Source organism: Cariama cristata, unplaced genomic scaffold (genome assembly GCF_000690535.1).
Source record: "Cariama cristata isolate BGI_N322 unplaced genomic scaffold, ASM69053v1 scaffold9720, whole genome shotgun sequence".
NCBI classification, from domain to species: Eukaryota; Metazoa; Chordata; class Aves; order Cariamiformes; family Cariamidae; genus Cariama; species Cariama cristata.
The window spans coordinates 2,916-23,608 of record NW_009595234.1 but is presented as its reverse complement, the minus strand read 5'-3'; the positions used below and the strand labels follow the sequence as shown (position 1 = coordinate 23,608).

At 37.0% G+C, this 20,693-nt stretch overlaps 1 protein-coding gene across 2 annotated transcripts; it reads left to right on the top strand.

Annotated features, from left to right (window-relative positions):
• Positions 1-364: 364 nt before the first annotated feature.
• Positions 365-19,030, top strand: RC3H2 (ring finger and CCCH-type domains 2). Of its 2 annotated transcripts, none has more exons than XM_009701334.1 (20): positions 365-664; positions 2,112-2,229; positions 2,683-2,916; positions 3,864-4,039; positions 5,338-5,538; positions 5,947-6,079; positions 6,327-6,445; positions 6,818-6,930; positions 7,551-7,859; positions 8,611-8,825; positions 9,799-10,226; positions 10,667-10,837; positions 12,540-12,695; positions 14,078-14,291; positions 14,449-14,533; positions 15,065-15,146; positions 15,557-15,691; positions 16,252-16,359; positions 17,436-17,584; positions 18,196-19,030. In XM_009701334.1, the coding sequence occupies exons 1-20, from the start codon at positions 434-436 to the stop codon at positions 18,392-18,394; spliced, it is 3,576 nt and encodes a 1,191-aa protein (XP_009699636.1). In that variant the 5' UTR covers positions 365-433; the 3' UTR covers positions 18,395-19,030. The 2 variants fall into 2 exon arrangements, with proteins under 2 accessions (XP_009699636.1, XP_009699628.1); XM_009701326.1 differs by having other exon boundaries at positions 15,557-15,703.
• Positions 19,031-20,693: the final 1,663 nt, after the last annotated feature.

The window sequence follows — 20,693 nt, the reverse complement described above, 5'->3', positions numbered from 1 at the left end:
GTTTTGAAGACTTGAGGTTAGATGAGATAATGTGAGAGGTCATTACTGTGATTCATGCCTTATGTCTCCTGTGCCAATAAATGTCTTCCTCTTCCTACACGAAAGGTGTATTTAATCCTGTGAGAAGAACTTTAATGCCTTTATTGTGAATAGGTTTGACTTCAACTTATGGTAGTCCACTTTAATTCAGTTCATGAGCCTTTTTTGGTACAACTATTAAACTAACACAAAGTTGGGATTTTTTGGGTACTTCAACATAAAGATTTGATTTAATTCTGTAAAATATTGAAATGGTGGGGTTTTTTGAATTAGAAATAATTCTAAATTACCAGAAGCATGTTTTAAATACTCTGTTATTCACTTACAGCTGCCAAAACATAGTACAGTGAAATAATGGTCTGCTAGCCTGCTAAACAAGTGTCCAGCTTCCACAATGCCTGTGCAGGCAGCTCAGTGGACAGAATTTCTGTCCTGCCCAATCTGCTACAACGAGTTTGATGAGAATGTGCACAAACCCATCAGCTTAGGTTGCTCTCACACTGTCTGTAAGACCTGCCTGAACAAGCTTCATCGCAAGGCATGTCCTTTCGACCAGACTGCCATCAATACAGACATCGATGTGCTTCCTGTAAACTTTGCACTCCTCCAGTTAGTTGGAGCCCAGGTATGATTTAAGCAGCTCTTTGTTTTGCCACTTCGTGTTATTACCATTTACGTGCCAGTTGCAGTACGTGTGCTGATCTTTTTCCTTCACTTTAGTCTAAAAAAAAAAAAAAAGGGTAAGATTTTGTATGGACTTCTAAATATTAGAAAATCATACCCTAAAAGCAACCACACCATTGTCAGTACCATCCTCTTCTCATAAAATGGAAACCTATTTTAGTTATAAGCTGAATTCTGGTTTCAAAAGGCTCTTGAACTGTGACTGGAGAAAAATACCCATTAGGAAATAGACAGTTATCTGTCACAACTGTCATTAGAAAAATGAACCTGCAGATTGCACTCGTTCATTGTACTCTTGCAAGGAATCTTGTTTCTACATGTCACATGTTCGAAAGTAGCTAGCCGTTTAACCAAGTTTCAGAAGTATGTGTGTATAATTTTTTAAAAATATGCATGATGATGGCTTTTCAGTTGTGTTTTCAGACACTGGCTAATCAGGCCAGGAATGTTCCCTGTGCTGTCTCGTAGCAGTGGCAAAACAGTGATTATATAATCAGTACTGCACTTTATGGAGACTAAATAAGTCTGTTCACCTTACACTGTTTCATATTCTTTTTCATATTACTCTTGCTGTAACACCTGGGTGATGCAGTAAGAAGATACTTTTTACTTTTCTTTTTAATGTCTCATCACATGCCTTGACACAGCTATTGGTAATAACACTATGTTGAAGTGGTTTTGTTTCTCAAGTTCACGTGTTCCTTCCATATATTTTTTTTCCTAAGTTTGTGTCAAGTCACTGCCTTGATCTTACAACGTTCGTTTTCCTGGTCTCCTAACTTCTTGCAGTGTCTTTAAAACAATTTAATGTATTGTGACTAATACTCTCTCCATTTTCATTGTCCAACCTTGTTACCCTACATTAAGTTTTTTCCACCAAGTTAAGTTTGTTGTTTCTTCTCTTTGAAGATTTCAGCATGCCCAAATTATGCTTAAATTATTTTTAACTTTGCTTTTTATTTTCTTTTTGTATTATTTTCTTGCTAGTTAATTTTGTCTTATAACTTCCCTTATCTCTCTGCAGTAAATCATGCTGATCTCGTACACTGATCATCCTCTCAAATCTTGTGTTCTTCATTCATCTTTTAAGTACCTTCTCATTGACCTTGGTTATTGTTTTCTACCCTATTTTTGTTCTTAATGTGTTGAGTACTAACAGAAATAATCTTTCATCACCCTGATTCCCGTCTTGAGTCCTTCTTGTTACTTCTTATTACATTCTACATACCTTGGGTGGGTCCTGTCTTTTCCTTCTCTAAAAAGCAGCGTACGTCTGCAGCGTTGATGTACTTAATAGTAGTGATGTTGGTACAATCATAGGCATATCAGATAGGTCAGCCGGGTATATGTAATTCTTCTCCCCCCTCCTCTCCCTTGCATTTTCTTAGGTACCTGATCATCAGACAGTAAAGTTGAGTAATGTAGGAGAGAACAAACATTATGAAGTAGCAAAGAAATGTGTTGAGGATTTGGCACTCTACTTAAAGCCATTAAGTGGAGGAAAAGGTGAGTCTCTACTGAACAGTGGAATTTTGATGTAGCTTACTTTTAACAGCATTATGTTTTCAGCACTGATTTCAGATGTCAATAGGATAATCCTCTCATTTCTGTAATAAATTTTGCTTTAAGTTTTTAAAAACTTATTGACACCTGTGACGCTTGATTTTTTTTTAAGTTTACAAAATATTCTTTTTTTATTTAATAATATTACCTTGGAAGCTGACTTTGTACTAAAGCTGAACTTTCCTCAAAGGATGGGTTTGATGTCAATTTAAGACTTTTAATTAAAATTCTTTTTGATAATGAGTTACACAGAGTTGCTTAAGAGAAGGGAAGATACCACTGATTAGAATCCAAGTCCTAGAGAAAGACACGTACTATTAGACTTTTTGTTTGTCTTACTCAGATAAATTTGTCTGATTAGAAGCAACAGTTTGCCTTTTCTCTCTTTCTTTGAAGGTGTTGCAAGCTTGAATCAGAGTGCACTGAGCCGTCCAATGCAAAGGAAGCTTGTGACACTGGTGAATTGTCAGCTCGTGGAGGAAGAGGGTCGGGTTAGAGCTATGAGGGCAGCTCGTTCACTGGGAGAGAGAACTGTTACGGAACTGATCTTGCAGCACCAAAATCCTCAGCAGCTTTCTGCCAATCTTTGGGCTGCTGTCAGGGCACGAGGATGCCAGTTTCTAGGACCAGGTAAGGTACCTGTAGAATCAGCAACAGAGTATATTTAGCTGTACTTTTTAGTAACAAAAAATTATTCTCTTCAGATTAAGATGTAATTACTGCTGTTTTTCAACTTTTTTTGCCAGGAAGAAAGGAGAAGGAAAAAAAAAATAGACAAGTTAGTAAAATCGCACTTTTAACATTTTTGGGTTTGGTTTTTTTTGCCCCCTTATTAACTGTTCCTCAAAATTGTGAGGAAGTATTTCAAAAATCCTGGCAAAAAAGTGTAAATAAGCATGCTTTATGCACAATTTGTAGTGCAGTGTAACTGTTACACAGGCTGGTTGTACTGCTGCCTGTGATTAGAATTGGATAGGAAACTGCAAATGCTCTCTTTTTCATACTTTAGTTGTAAATACAATTAGCCTAAATTTAGTTGCAGCATACTTTAATTTTAAAATTTATAATGATCATGTTTATATCTTTGGTAGAAACAGCAAATTCCTAGTTAAGAATGCTGCTGAAGCAAGTACAGAAATGAGAAGGAAATTCTGTTTAAACTGAAAATATTCCTCTCTCGATTCTAACAACTGATAATAGCATTCCTGTACTGTTCCCATGTTTATTCTATACAGTTTCATGGTATAGTATTGATGAGTCATCCAAAATGACAAAGACCACAAGACTGCATAGTGGAGAAAAGTATAAAAACTGCACTACTGATGTGTTTATTACTGAAAATTGCTCTTAGCTCATTAAATTTGCTGTGCTTAGAGTGCTTCTACATACTTCTAAACTAGCAAATTTCTCAAAATGTTTACAAAGCTGCTTTTTCTTATGATTAGTGAAATACAAAGTAATAAGGAATTATGTTCAAGATGATTCAGATGCTCCTACTTATCATGTTAATATATGATAGCCTTGCGGTTTTCTGGCAATATATTTCACTTCCTATCTTTTATTTTTGTGTGTTAAAGCTATGCAAGAGGAGGCACTGAAACTTGTATTACTGGCACTGGAAGATGGCTCTGCACTCTCAAGAAAAGTTCTGGTACTTTTTGTTGTGCAAAGGCTAGAACCAAGATTTCCTCAGGCCTCTAAAACGAGCATTGGTCATGTTGTGCAGCTACTGTATAGAGCATCATGCTTTAAGGTAAAATACCAGTATTTGAAGTTTGTTACTGTGAGCTCCAGAGAAGCTGACCTAGGATTGGCATTTTTCACCTGTAAAATGTTACATAAGTACAGTTTCTACACATTTAGATAGTGTAGACTATAAGATTTTTATCTGAAACTGTCACGAAGTAGTTGTTTGATACTTAAAATTCCCTGCCAAAGGAACAAATGGTCACATGTGGAATCAGCCAGAATAGATTCTGAAATTACTGCCCTCATTATTAACTGCTGCTCATCATCTGGAAGTTATCTCCCCTGAAAGAGGCATGAAACCTGACTCTCTAGGCACTCCTAGCCTGCTTCAGGAAGAAGTGAAATGTTTTAATATAATCACTTTTGACTTTACTTAGATTCATAAGGCTTGGCCGTGGACAGACATGGCAGACTGGCCTGGATGCTCTCAAAGTTTAGAATCCAATCCCAGCATTCTAAAGAAAACTTCTGGAATACTGTAGTCCTGGGAACTTCTCTAGCCCCAACGCCAGGCATGAGAGAGGGACACCATACACAGAGATTGCTCTCAGCCTAAACGCCAACGTTGTGTTCCCACACATTTGTCTGTCTCTCTCTCCTTTTTCTTTTGTCTGTATCTAGCCACCTTGCACTGAAGAGGTGCTTTACTTTTGATATATAGGGATGGGTTGTTTAAACTGAATATTCCTGACTCTTTATATCTGGAGAAGAATGAGAAGTTAATTCTATGGGTCTTTTTTTCTTTTTGAATCACAGTTAAAAAGATGGTTATCACAACATCACTAAACTAAACATTAAAATAATGAGACCTGTTACTCTCCTTTATGATGAATGTCTTCTGTAACCTAAGAGTTTTACTTAAGTTTATAGTGGGCTCTCAGTTAAATATTCTGTTCTTTAAATGTCAATATCTTAAATTTTTTCTTCCTTTTTATTATTTAAGTCACTTCTAGAGACTTTCCTGTTTCTTTGTCATCCTTTAATATGGTGTAGCAAAAACTACTAGTAGAACTACTAAATATCTAACTGTATCTCCTGTGACTTAAGCAAATCTGATTACTTTCCTAGTTGGAAGTTGGTATAGTTTTGCATCTGTGATCCTGTAAAAGTTTGAAGAGCTGGAGTTTCTGCCTGTGCACTGCTAGCTAAGTGGATGAATACATGGAAGCAAATGAAGTATATGCCAGATATACAAAAGCAACACTTTTGTGATTTGTGCTGTGTAACTGTCTTTTTCTGATGAACTTGGAGATACTATTTTTTTTGTTAAAGGAGGAGTATTTAACTGTTGCTATTTATTAGGTCACTAAAAGGGATGAAGATTCTTCTCTGATGCAACTTAAAGAAGAGTTTAGGAGTTATGAGGCTTTGCGGAGAGAACATGATGCCCAAATTGTTCACATTGCCATGGAAGCAGGACTTCGAATATCACCAGAACAATGGTCTTCCCTTCTTTACGGTGACTTGGCACATAAATCACACATGCAATCCATTATTGACAAGGTTCGTCAAAGGGATGATTTTAGTATCTTTGTAGGATTAGATTTGACTATTAAATGTTATAATAAAATCCCAGAACTGCTTGAGTTAACTTCTTGTCTTTAGTCATATCAAATATTAATTAAAACCAGAATGAACATTTTTTTTTTTCCCCCATGGTAGTGTATTCTTCATATGAAGACATTCTGGTTTTCAGTAGTTTAAGACTAACTCCCTTTTTTTGTGTCTTGTGATGAAGCTTCATAGGGCAGATTCTGAGCTGAGAAATAACATTTCTCTCCACTGATAGTCTCTGTATGCCATCTGAAGACACTACATGCTGCGTTTAGGAACTAATGTAATGAAAATCTTTTTAAGATTAGTAGTTCACAGTTGTAAGATGCAGCACACTAATGCTTACTTTGTTTTCAGCTCCAATCTCCAGAATCTTTTGCAAAGAGTGTACAAGAATTGACAATTGTCTTGCAGCGCACAGGGGATCCTGCAAACTTAAACAGGCTGAGGCCTCATTTAGAACTCCTGGCAAACATAGATCCAAATCCAGGTATTCAAATGAAGCTTTTTAAACATTTCTTGATATGTTTTGTAACTAGCAAAGTAAATTATTAAGAGGATAACCTCCTGGTTTCAAAATTCCCATTAATTAACATAGTATATCATAAACTCTTCTTCAGGGCTCTCAGAGTTCTGTCCTAGTACTTGATGCTTTGAAGTACTAGAGGAGTTGCCTCTTATTTATGATACTACTGGAATTATTGACAGAATGACAAGCCTGTTTTCAATAATTTTAGATGCAGCATCTCCAACATGGGAGCAACTGGAAAATGCAATGGTTGCTGTAAAGACTGTGGTACATGGGCTGGTGGATTTCATTCAGAATTACAGTAGAAAAGGCCATGAAACTCCACAGGTAAATATATTCGATTGTTGCATTATATGTCTTAATGTACATTTACTGAAAGATGCAACTTCGAAAAATTACTGTTGATTTGAAATATTTATGGCCTTTTCTGTGGAATAATTGATGATACTGATATTTACTGTGTTCAGGTTTTGAGAACTTGACATTTCTGAGTATGGAATGCAGCAGGGCTTGCTGTAGTGAGATCCATGCAATGGCATTGTACTTAGCCCATCAACAAGAAATTTCCTTAGCTTTCTGATGAAAGGTGCAAAATGTAAAAACAGATCATGGATGTGTTTTGTGTGGTTTAAGTCTATTTTTATGTAAATATCTGTTAGATTGTAAGAGAAATATCTTGTGGTGTTTTTTTTTTTTAAGCCACAACCAAATAGCAAATACAAAACAAGTATGTGCCGAGACCTTCGACAGCAAGGGGGATGTCCAAGAGGAACAAACTGTACATTTGCTCATTCTCAGGAAGAGCTTGAAAAGTGAGTGTGGGAGACCTTTTTTTTTTCTTTTTAATTTAAATCCAAACAATCTCCATAGAATTTTGAAAACACTTTCTTCTATACATTTATTCATTCAGAAGGATTTGTGAATCTCTTGAAGTGACAACTCTTTGCATGAAATTAAAGATACAGTAAAGCAGTGTCTGCAAACTAATTTCAGTTTTATTTTACCCCATATGAAGTAAAATTTCCTTTCCTGAATCTGAGTCTAGGCTCAGTGTCTGTCAGTGGTTGGTTATATCATCTACAAGAGAGAGAATGTTAATTACATTTTAATTGCTTAGGAAATAAAGTGAGTTATTTGAACAGTATGTAACATCTGCATTCTTGAAGCTATTTTCACCCAAATCCATTTTCAAAGAACTGCAGAAGTGGATCTTCTAAGAGGAGAGATGATCTCTGGTTACAAGGAAGACATTGATGTTCTGTTTGCAGACTGTTGAAAATAAGCACCAGTTTTTTGAAGTATTTTTATTTTTTGATACTTCATTCTTCTCAATACCTTCCTTTTGCTAGTTTACAAATACATTAAACTTCACAATAAGCACTTTTAAAATCATCTGTCTTTTGTGTGTGTTTATACATGTGTTTGTTTATAGATACCGCTTGAGGAACAAAAAAATCAGTGCAACAGTGAGAACATTCCCCCTTCTAAATAAAGTTGGGGTAAATAGCACCGTCTCAACCACAACAGGAAACGTAATTTCTGTCATAGGAAGCCCTGAAGCAACAGGAAAGATGGTGCCAAGTACTAATGGAATAGCTAATCTAGAAAGTGGTGTTCCCCAGTTGATCCCTCGCTGTGCAGACACCTCCTTGAGAACTTTGGAGAACACCAAGAAGGGAGGGAAGACTGGAGCCAATGGTCAGAATGTTTCTGCGTCCCCTACAGAATCACTACCTGAAAAGTAGGTAACTTTTTTTTGATAAAGATAACTTAGCACAACGTTTTGCTTTTAGATTATCGTGGGGTTTGTGCATGGCAAAAAATAAATACTGAATTCTGGTCCTGGCTTGCAGTTGTTGCTGGTGCTCACTGCCTGCAGAGTTGTGTAAGATCTTGTACTGCAGTGCAGCTATTGTGAATTCAAGTTGTCAGAGCCAGCATCAGTTGTTTTAGCTGTTGAATGCTCCCATGCGATATAGATAAAATGATAAATCTCTCCCTTTATCTGTTACTCTGTTGTTCTCAGCCTGGCATCTTACCTTACTATTGGGTTATTACATACAAATAAAACAAAAAACTTGCACTCAAAATTTGACATTTCCTGAAGCCAAGAAGGGTACACGTAGCGTGTACTCCCTTAATAATCCTGAAAACCTTCTAGTTTTGAGGTTTTCCCTTAAAACTTCTTAGCTACTTCTCCAGGAAGCACTGAGCCCCTAAGCAACTTTTTAAAGACTTTGTCTTTACCAGAATACACTTAAAAGTGGTATGTAAGCTTCTGGGTACATACCAAAACATTTATATCCACTTTTGAGTTATCTTAGGAGACAGTCTAAGATTTAATAATAGTATCAGTTTGGGGTATGAAAAACAAAATTCCAGAGGAAATGGACATGGCCCAGATTTCCCCGTTACATGGAGGTGTACACAAAGAGATGACTGACTGAAATAAGTAAAGATCTGCTTAATGATTTCTTGGTAATCCTTTTCAGTAAAATTGGTTCTCCACCCAAGACTCCTGTAAGCCAGGCAGCAGCTACCTCAGCTGGTCCTCCTAATATTGGAACAGAAGTTAATTCTGTGCCTCCAAAATCCAGCCCGTTTGTTCCCAGAGTACCTGTCTACCCTCCACATTCTGATAATGTTCAGTATTTCCAAGATCCCAGGACTCAGCTGTCATATGAAGTTCCACAGTACCCGCAGACAGGTGAGTGAGATGAGCATTGAATCAAAAATAGCTCTGAACTTTTCTCTAGATAAACCTGAATGCTGAGAAATAACTTTTATCTCAGTTTTGTGACTTTTTTTATTTTCACGTATTACCTGACTTTTCACTTACTGGAATACTAATCTGGTCCCTTACTGAGTATGGGAGGGACCTGTAGTTTGCTCCCAGTGTTGGTGGTTCTTGTCTTTGTGTGCTGTATGTTGTGCAACTTGTACCTTGGCATCCAGAAGAACTTGAACTTCAAGGTCTTTCGTCTACTTTTTCCTTTGTTGCATTTAATTGCATTTATTTAGGCTTGCTCACCTCATGCCCTATCCGTGAGTATATCCATAGACAGGATGCAGACCCAGAGGCATAGCATGCTTCTACTGTGAGACTTACACATCTTTGTGCTTGCCCAAATGTTTTGGAAAAGTTTCAGTCATCTTCTTAGGTTGCAGTGTGCATGTTTGTATTCAGACAAACAATTAGGTGTTACAGCATCAGGTCATTCACAAGCTCTTAAAACAAAAGATAGAGGTGTTCAGACAGTCCTCTCCAAACAAAAAAGAATAAGCCAAGTGTGAAACGGTTATTTGTGAACCTTTGGAATTATTTTTTTTTTAGCAATATAAAACTTTTTCTTTTAGAGAACTATTTTAACTTCCTGTATAAAGAAGTGCTTAAGATGCTGTATTTTCAGTTACGTAGTTATACCATAGTGCACAGGAGCAATGGCAGAGAAATTCCATTTTCCAAATTGGGTGAAGGTGGTAAAGGGTCAGCACTGCATCTGCAAATATGGTTGTCATACATGAAATTATATTCTGCAGAAAAATGATAGGGTCAGTAACAGGTTTGTAAAGTGTGACTCTTCTCTAAAGGTACTTATCAACACTATTTACAGTTTTAGAAGGTGTAAAATTCTAGGTCATTGTGGTTACATTAAATATGCCTTTTTCCAATTTTTAAGGATATTATCCACCACCTCCAACAGTACCAGCTGGTGTGGCTCCCTGTGTTCCTCGCTTTGTGAGGTCCAATAACGTTCCAGAATCCTCCCTCCCACCTGCTTCCGTGCCATATGCCGATCATTACAGTACATTTCCCCCTCGAGATCGACTGAATTCTCCTTACCAACCTCCTCCTCCGCAGCCGTATGGACCAGTTCCTCCTGTCCCTTCTGGAATGTATGCTCCAGTTTATGACAGCAGGCGCATCTGGCGCCCACAGATGTACCCACGAGATGATATTATTAGGAGCAATTCTTTACCTCCCATGGATGTGATGCACTCATCTGTCTATCAGACGTCATTACGTGAGAGATACAACTCTTTGGATGGGTATTACTCTGTGGCTTGTCAACCTCCAAATGAACAGAGGACTGTGCCTTTACCAAGGGTAAGTGAGAGCCAGGAAGGGAAGGATGTAGTCTTGGTTCTGAAGGTCATTACTGAAAAGTTGGTAAATAATTAGCATAGAGCTCTTCTGTGTATTTGGGGTTACAGTGATCAAGATGTATGACCTGGACAAAGTTCTTGTTATGTTTTTAACCTTAATAAGATGGGCTTGTAAAATAGACCGCTCTAATCTTTATTAGGACCAGAGCCCCTCTGCCTCTTTAATCCCCAAGCATGTTGCTTGAATTAATTGCATATTTAAGATTTGAGTTGCCATGCATGGGCCAGGTTTTCCTCCAAATCCTTGTGAAATTCTTCTAGTGATATCAGTGGAAGGTTACAGACCCAAGGGAATTTGGGGATCCATGTGTGTCCCCTGCAAGTATTTGCCTTCTGATTAGATTATGGTAGGATATACAGTCCTGTATTTATTATTGCTAGGAGCCTTGTGGTCATTTGAAGACTGGTTATGATGAGCAATTAAGACGGAAGCCGGAGCAGTGGGCGCAGTACCACACACAGAAAACTCCTCTGGTATCGTCAACCCTTCCTATGGCAACACCATCTCCAACACCACCTTCTCCTCTCTTCAGTGTAGATTTCAGCACAGAGGTGGGAAGCCAAAGAAGTTATTTTTTTCTTTCTTTTTTTGTTTCCGTAAGATGCCATTTAGTATTTCTAGTAAAGATTTTCTACCTGCCATCTATTGTTCATAAAATTAATTTAATCTTCTAGCAAAAGGAAGGTAATATCTAATAATGAATGCATTCAATTTGATGTTAAGGTGATGCTGTCGTGGTTTCAGCTGGGATAGAGTTAATTTCTTCCTGGTAGCTGATATTTTGTTTTGTGTTGGATTTAGTATGAGAATAATGTTGATAACACACTGATGTTTTAGTTGTTGCTAAGTAGCGTTCATACTAAGTCAAGGACTTTTCAACTTCTCGTGCCCTGCCGGCAAGGAGGCTGGAGGGGCACGGGAATTTGGGAGGGGACACAGCAAGGACAGCTGACCCCAGCTGGCCAAAGGGATATTCTATACCATATGATGTCGTGCTCAGTGTATAAACTGGGGGGAAGGCTGGCCGGAGGCCACTGCTCAGGAAGTGACTGGGCATCGGTCAGCAGGTGGTGAGCAATTGCTTTGTGCTTCACTTCTTTTGTGTATTCTAATTCTTTTATTACTTTTTTTTTTTAATTTTCTGTTCTGTTTCTGTCCTATGGAACTGTCTTTACATCAACCCACAAATTTTACTTCCCCGCCTCCTCCCCCCCAATTCTCTCCCCCATCCCTGTGGGCAGGGGGAGTGAGCAAGCAGCTACGTGGTGTTTAGCTACCTACTGGGTTAAACCATGACAGATGCTAAAGATGACTGCAGAAAAAAGGTCAAGAAGTGATTCAACTTACCCTCACTAAAGGAAACATTATTTTATTGAACAAGCTTTGTGAACCTCCAGGTTTTTGTGCAGGGAACAACAGCTGTTTTCCATTAAGAAGGACCTTCCCTTTTGTACTCCAAATGGCATTATGACATGATGAGTAGATTGAATCAAGCTGCAAATGCTTCTGAAGTCCGAGAGAATACATATCCCTTAAGTGGCAAAAGGCATTCGTAGAACATTGTGCACTAATGTGATAAGTTCTGTAAACAAGAATAAACACTCAACAAATAGGAATAGTGTGCTTTTTGAAGAAATAAAAAAAATCTTGTTATACTTATTTTCTATATATGTAAATTAAATGCATCCAAGAAACTAGTTTGAGAACCAGTGTGCTAAGCACTCTTGCTGTGGTTTGACAGTTCCATTGATGATATTTGAGGTGTTAGACTCTGGTTATTCAGAAGAGATCTTGTAAGGTAGGGGTACCTGAAGTCCCTTATAGGTGCGTTCAAGGTAGGTCAGGATTTATTCCTTTTCATTCAGGTTGGAGGGTTCCAAGTCATACTTCTGTCTGCCACTGTTCTAGACATTAAAGGAAAACACATGGCTTCCTGTCAATTTAATTACATAGGTATTTGCCTGAAGAAACCTGCCACTAACATAGTGACACTGATTTCAGTCTCTCATCTTGGCAGACCAGGCAGTTATTTATAGTGGCAAAGCTTGCCCTTCTTTGACAGCTGTCAGCTATACTGGTTTAAAATTTGACAGAATGGGTTATATTGTCCGTAAGTCAAGTCTTGAATATGGCTAGAACTCCTTGGTTGACTTTTGAGATAAATTAATTAAACAGCAGTAAATGTCTTTCCTTATTTTAAGACTGAATTTCCTGTTTTTATTATTCACTGCTTATTTATTCCCTTTTCTGTAGTTCTCAGAGGGTGTCAGTGATTTGAGTGGAACTAAATTTGAGGAAGACCATCTCTCTCACTATTCACCATGGTCTTGTGGCACTATTGGCTCTTGTATAAATGCTATCGACTCGGAGCCCAAGGATGTGATTGCCAATTCAAATGCCGTGTTAATGGTAGGGGTTTTCTGTATGTTATCTCGTTAGTGTAATAATACTTACATGCTGAAATGTCTTCTGTTTGGTAAAACAAACCTTTTTTAAAAAGTTAATAGCTTCTATTCTTAGTATTTTAAAGTAATTCTGCCCATTTGAAGTTGTTTGGAATATCTTTTCCCAGTTTTGTAAATAAACAGTTTATTTACTTCAGTGACAGAATGTAGTGCCATGAATAAAATTCTCAGATGTCCAAAACAGCTGTTTTAATAACAGATCTCTGTAAATCAGACTTGTAGCCAAAATATTTTGAGTAGATGGTCTATAAACTGGTAAGAATTCATTAATTTTAAATGTGTTCTCTGATTATTAGAGCGGGATAAAAATTTTTGACTTCTCAATTTTGTTGTCTCTCTTCAGAGTTCTTTATATAAATGTGTATGTGTACAGGTACATCCTTACAATTTCTGAGGCATCTAAAATAGTCTCAGAATACATTGCAGTGACAGGCTTGACTGGTTAATATAGGGTCACTGTGGCCAGTTCAGAGCAGGTGTTTCCATTGCAGAAACACATTGGTGGTTTGGGTTAAGTGCAATAGTCCATCATATATGAATGAATCACTGGCCTTTTCAGGTTTCTAAGATTTGTACATTGCCATTGTTTCAGATAATCTTTACTTTGAAGTTAATCCCAAGAGCAACATACACTTACAGAGAAAAATTGAAGTACTGTGGACCCAGGATAATCAGCATGAACTTAATCTTGGCTGCTTTGTACCCACAGAGAATCTGTATGAACTGTTTTCCTAGACTACGCCTCTTACTTGGTTGGAAGGCACATTCTCTCTAATAAACAGTTTAATAGCAACAAATCTGAAGATAAAATACAACTTATTTTTTATCACCCAATTTACATGAGAGAAAAAAAAGCAAACTGAAAGACTTCAGGAAACAAAAAATACATAATATGAATCATGGAATACAGCTTACCTCTGGAGGAGTAGGAGCTCATGCTTTTTGCAGACCTGCTATTCAGTGTAGCAGGTTACCTTTATAGTCTACAAAACAAGTATAACCCAGTCTCATCCCAAGCCTTGTTTGATATGGCCTCCTTCAAGTATAGGAGAGGGTGCTGAAGGACCTTAAAGCATGCTGGAACTTTTTGTGCCTGGAAACATAAGCTTGGAAAAGCAAAATTATTTCTTCTGGCACTGGCAATAGCTTTCTCATGGTCAGTTTGCCATTAAAGGGCAATAGTTAAGTCACTGAGGCCCATCTTGGCTCTCTGGTCGGACAGATTTTCAGCATTGTATTCAGCAACAATCAGAAAGTTATTGGCCAACTGAAGAATCTGAATAACATCAAATGAGTCCATGTATCTTCTGTCCTCTAAATATGTAGGATTTGGACAGCGGGGATGTCAAAAGGAGAGTGCATTTATTTGAAACTCAGAGAAGGGCAAAGGAAGAAGATCCTATAATCCCATTTAGCGATGGACCAATCATCTCCAAGTGGGGTGCAATCTCCAGGTCATCCCGCACAGGTTACCACACGACAGATCCTATTCAGGCCACTGCTTCCCAAGGAAGTGCTACGAAGCCCATCAGTGTATCAGGTACAAGTACAAGCTTCATATGACAATATAGCAAACATCGTGAGCATTTCATCCTGTTCATGCTTACTACAGCAGTGAAGATGCAAAGAGCTAAAATACCTTTATATCCCACTTTAAGAACAGAGAAGATAATGAATGGCATCTTAATTTGTTACAGATTATGTCCCTTATGTCAATGCCGTTGACTCGAGATGGAGTGCCTATGGTTCAGATTCTACTTCATCAGCACGTTATGCGGAACGGTATGGACTTCTTTTCTGTGTTCTTTTAAAGGCGTTTTCTATAGCTTGCTGTTCTTCAAAATCCGGAATGGAGGGGAAAGGGAATCTGGAACCATTAACAGATGTTCTTAATTTTAAAGTAAAAGATTTTTTTCCTATCCAGTATAAAGCCCTGGAAAAACTGGATTAAAGGTTGTGTAGTCTTTAATACTTAATGCAGCTAATAATACCCAATTACTAGCAATGTATGCCTGGAGAGACCTAATCAAAGAATTGGAGTCGGGTACTGCCAAGCTGTTGTGTCAACATATGTGATGTTGAGTAGTTTCATCTCAAGTTTTCTTGCCACATCTTACCTATATGTAAAATAAAAATGTTTGCTTCATATAATACCTTGGGGTATTGTGAGCGCCAATGAAGATGAAGAGCACGTTATCTTAGTCTCATAGTTTCTGTCCGAAAATCTAAGATTGATAGACTAATGAAGTTTATGGGGCCTTTGATTTAGAGAACTTGTTTTTAATTCCTAGTTTTGCCTTCTTTCTCTTAAAGGGACAGGTTCATAGTTACAGATTTGTCCGGTCACAGAAAGCATTCCAGCACTGGAGATCTATTGAGTATTGAATTACAGCAGGTAAGATCAGATATTATACCACATGAGTTTTTTAATTTAAAAAAAAAGTGATTTAGTAAAGTGATTTTAAACAAATTTACTTGGTGTAGCCTACAGAAAATAGTACAATTGACAAAATTATCAATAAGGGTTAACTAGACACTAGTCCTGCAACACTTACTGTGATGCATAAGGAGTGCTACTATGAGCTGTTCCATTCACTGTCTGGCCCTTGCAGGCCATTTCTGGGAGAAGGCGATGGGTCTGACACATGTCGGCAAATGCAGAATGAAATAAATGCTGTGATTAAAGGAATATATAGTTACCCATCTAGCAAGAGAACTGTTCTTTTTGTAAGCTGGTTTATTTTCCCATTTGACAATACATGGTTTAAGTGTAGTTGTTGGTAACTGATGTGTTTCTTTCCATAGGCCAAAAGCAACTCATTATTACTTCAGAGAGAGGCGAATGCACTAGCCATGCAACAGAAGTGGAATTCTCTAGATGAAGGCAGTCGTCTTACCTTAAATCTTTTAAGCAAGGAAATTGATTTGAGGAATGGTGAGGTAAAGAAAAGGGTAATTGGGATGAAATGAGTCTTTGAGTTTTTTTGAAATATACATAAGTGTGTGCATTTTAACTAAGAGTTAGAACTTAGTTGTAACTTTCCCGAATATTTATTACACATTCTGTGCAAGTTAAGTCACTGTTGTTGTTGCACTCAGTTATTTCCCTGAGATCAAGTAGATAGACCTGCTATGCTGCTGCTCCAGCCACCCATTTACAGACTGGGAAGAATATGACAATCCATTTTCATGCAGTCATTACTTTTTGTTCTACTTGTACATGCTATAAATTTAAACATTCTGCCAATGGACTCTACTGGAACTTCTACTTCAGTATTCATTTTATCTCTGTGTTTCAGTACTTTAATGTGATTAGATTTAACTTTGTATCCTATGTTGTCTATGCCCGAAGTTCTATTTGTGTCTAACTAGCTCTTTTGTGTTGTAGAAATGTAGTGTCCTAGAAATGCTTCTTCTGTTTTCACTGTAATACTTGAGTGTTGTGTGAAGCAGATGAAAACCAACTTGATATTTACAGAACATATTAATTCTTTTTTTAGACTGATTATACTGAAGACTGTGCAGACACAAAGCCAGATCGAGACATTGAATTGGAGCTGTCAACCCTTGATACAGATGAACCTGATGGGCAAGGTGAACAAATAGAAGTAAGTACAAATATCTGTGTGTCTAAAGAGGTCACAGGGTCCTTTCATGAGTTATTAAAAAGCTTCTAAAATTTCTTTGTGAATTAGATTATGTTGATAGCAAAGCCTTTTGTTTTTAGTCTTTGTAGTGATATCAAACATTTGCTTTATTTTAACACTAGAGGTCTCATACTTCTCATTCGGATACCTGGCAGTTAATGTTACCGAAGTTAAAAGCAGCTCACTGTGTTCTTCATCATAGCTTTCAGCTTTTTGCTCTTTATCTTTTGATAGCATTAGTGATGATGGGGGGTCTGTTCCTTTCCGTTTCCCTGTCAGTGTTGAAACTATAGTTGAGAATGTTTTATGTTAAAGTTTACATTTAAATGTAATCATTTAATTTAAACTTTGTGCTCACGTGATTCTAACAGTAAAGTCATTTAAGTGATTGTCATCCAGTGTTCTTTTGTTTTCACTACTACCTCATTGTTTGTTCGTAATTCTGTATATCTGCCCCAATTTCTTCTACGCTATTTCCTCCTTTGCTGTGCAGTCATAGAACATTCTGGTGTTAATTCCAAGCATTAGGATCAATTGTCCTTTTTTTAAAGCATCGTACACTTAAAAGAAATTAAGGTTCTTATCTGAAACATACTGCATAGTACATTCCAATACTGGCTTACAATACTGGCTAGAGCTTTTATTTGCTCTGCCTATGGTATGTGATGCAGTACTGTAGTATGAATTGTGAATCTCCATTACATAGATGGAAGGACGTTTATCTTTAGCCTTTCCTCTACTCCTAATTATTGATACAGGTCTCACTGTTTTTATCGCATCTTTCATATCTTACCTGATAAACCATTTTCTAGCAACTAATGTTTATACTACTGTTGTCATTCACTGCCGTCTTTGAATAATTGTTTTTTCCTTTTTTCTATAGTAGAATGTAGTAGGCATTCCAATAGTATGAAGTAAAAATAAAAAGTCTCATGATGAGACTCCCATTTCCATCAGCTTTATGTAGTGGAACAAAATAGGAAAATTTAAAGCTGGTAGCGACAGTACTGATGGACATTTCTCCTTTTCTCCTGTAGGAGATTCTGGATATCCAGCTAGGTATTAGTTCTCAAGATGATCAGCTGCTCAATGGAACAACTGTAGAGAATGGGCATCTGCTAAAGCAGCACCAGAAAGAATCAATGGAACAGAAGAGGCAAAGTTTAGGTGAAGACCTTGTGATTCTGTGAGTGTTAGACAAAACAGCAGTGTCTGCCAGTATTAGACAAACAGCAGCATCAAAATAGTTGAAGCATGATTGTTTAAGGATGAACTACGTACCTACTCAGACTTGGATTAGACATCTGCATTGTGTATACATGGTGAAGTGAGAAGAACTTGTTAATAAATAGAATTAGGTCACAAATACGAAAGTCACAGGATGGTACCATTTTTTGTATGCATTGTTGTAAGTGTATATACTGAAATGTATCACTGCTGTTAAAAATACCTTTCACATTCAGTAAGCAAAAAATGCAAAAGTATTTTTATAGTTAACAGAAACTAAGAAAAACTTCAAAAGGTTAAATGTCATACTGTTTGCACAAATCTCCATAGAGAGGTAGTTTTTAAAATACACTATTTTAGGTTTATATGTTCTGTGGTCTTTAATGTGTGATGCAGCCTTTGAAATGAGGCAGACTACATTTAACAACTTGAGCATACCGTTCCATAGTAAGATGTTTAGCCTGTTGCTAATAATGAGTTTATGTCAGTATTTATTTAATGCACACATTCAGTTCCGGATACTTGTGCATGTACTTGTTTAATATTTGTGTAACTTATTTTTCTCCTCAGGGAGGAGCAGAAAACAATCCTGCCCGTAACTTCTTGCTTCAGTCAGCCGATCACAACATCTGTTAGCAATGCAAGCTGCCTGCCCATCAGCACATCAGTCAGTGTTGGCAGCCTCATTTTGAAAACTGCTCACATTATGTCTGAGGATAAAAATGACTTTTTAAAGCCCGTTGCAAATGGCAGGATGGTTAACAGCTGAAAGGCATTCATCTTTCCAGCTTGTGACCACACCATGGAAGCATTTACACTAGCTTTTTATATATATAATATATATTATATAATGTATATTTTTTTTAAAAAAAATAATATTGGGGTCATGCATTTCCTGTGGACTCTTTGATACTTCAAGCCCCTCTCGCATTAGCATTCTGAAGAAAAAAAAAACCACTTACTTTACTAGGGTAAGGCGTTCACTTTCCACAAATGAATGGAATTTGGACATTGTTTTACTTAAGCTTAAAGCAGCTTTTTATGAGTTTGTAGCAATCCGGTGCGGTATCTGAGCCATTCTTGTTTAAAATGGCTTCTGTAGAAAACTAACAACTCAGTTATTTAAACTAGCAGGATCCTACGATGATACATCTAGTGAAAGGAAGACTAACTTATTTGTCTCTATTTTGTTTCATGAGAGAAGAACTTGTGTCTTGTTGCAGCTGCTTTTTCTTTAGTTGTGGAACTTTGCATGGAGTATTGTTTCCTGTTTGAAGACTGAGAGGTGGAGATTTGGACTTGAGACTTTTACAGGGTTAACACACCATTAGCTTTGCACTGCTACGTTATTTGCAGGTCTGTGGTGCAGTGCTTTACTGCAGCTTTTTGTTTCCATTTCCCTCCCTCCCAATTTCTGCTTTAGTACTGTAGATACACATACACAGGCTACTTGTCCAAGTAAAGTTATCGGAAGTAAACCAAGTGCCTAAGTCCTCCAGCTAATGTACTAGGTATTGATTTCCCCAAGTTATAAGTGAAACAATTTTCAACCATTTTGAGAGGTTATGCACTAATGTAACAGCAATTTTGGTTTTTCTTTTCTTTTTTTGTCTCGTTTTTTTATTAATAGTTCTCAACTTGGAGATTATAGAATCCAGATGACTTGGCAAAAAGTATCAGGTGCTCTTGGCTTTCCTTTGAAAACCCTGTATGTAGTGTTTGCACTGACTAACAAGATGGTATTGCTGTTTTTTGTACTGTTTTGTTTTTAATTTAAACTAAATATTGGGAATTTAAGGCGGTTGTATTACCTTTGTTAAATGTTGTTAATCGTAATTTTGTATTCAGGTTTAATTTTTGCTTGTTCAGTGGCAACTTATTTTCAAAGACCTTGAAAATACAATAATAGAGCATTATCTGATCTTCAGAGCACTGAAAAGTGTATGAATTTATGCCCTGTTAAGATGTGACTGAGAATCATGTTAGACATGTCAACTGAAAGTTGGTTTTCATAAATACACATGAACTAGAGCCCTGGGCATATTTTTTTTTTTTTGGAGAAGCTTAAAATCCACTTTTTTTTTTTTTTGGAAAAGGAAGCAGGACTGTCCCTCCTGATGATTACTATCTTCTTGTTTGTCCTCTTACTTTTCTTTGTGACAAGTTTTACGGTTTTTTTTTATGTTTTTATTAACTTCTGTGAAGTTGTTTACTCTGAAAATTGTACTGGAATATTTTAAGCCAAGCTGATCTTTCACCAGGTGTACTGCATGTAAGGGCTTTTCCTGCTAGCAAAATGCTTAAAGAGGATCATGTTACTGGTCGTCTGAGTTGTTATTTTACAAAATCACAGCTATGTGGTAGGGTAAGATTTTGATAACTGTTTTGTGCACGCTTCTGGGGGGTGGGGGTTGGCATTTCCCTGAGGGTTACTGATTAGACTAAGTAAATATTGGTGTTTGATATCTCTCCTAATGAACCTGTCCATGAAATAATTATGTTGTAAATATACCTGAAAATCCAAGGGTTAGTTTTGATATTCTGGTGTCAGTATGGAAGATCTTACACATCTATTTAATACTCAAATGTAAAGGAATGTATGTAGAAAAACAGTCAAGTAGTCTTCTCTTAGTTTCCTTTGGCTGTTGCTGTACCTTCCTATAGCCAGTGCCACCTCACAGCTAGGATTAGACTGATGCTTTGTTTCACATGCAACCTGAAGTGAATGGATACAAGAACCAGACCACTTTTGTCACCTTAACTTATTTCCTATTGATGTTAACTTTAACTTAGAATGTTAGACATAAATATGATTGTTGTATATTTTATACCAAGACCATTCTGTAAATACGAATTTATATTACTTTTGAAATGCTTCTGAGACACTATTATTTGCTGTACAATGTAATTCAAAAACAGATATGCAAACAAGTATGTCTCTTTCATGGATATTTAAACAGTGAGATCTTCCATGTTGAAGGTGATGTAATTTTTTTAAAAGATTTTTAAATTTTAAATTGCTATTTTGTTACAAAAATAGAGAAAATATAAAGGTTTGAGAAGTCCTT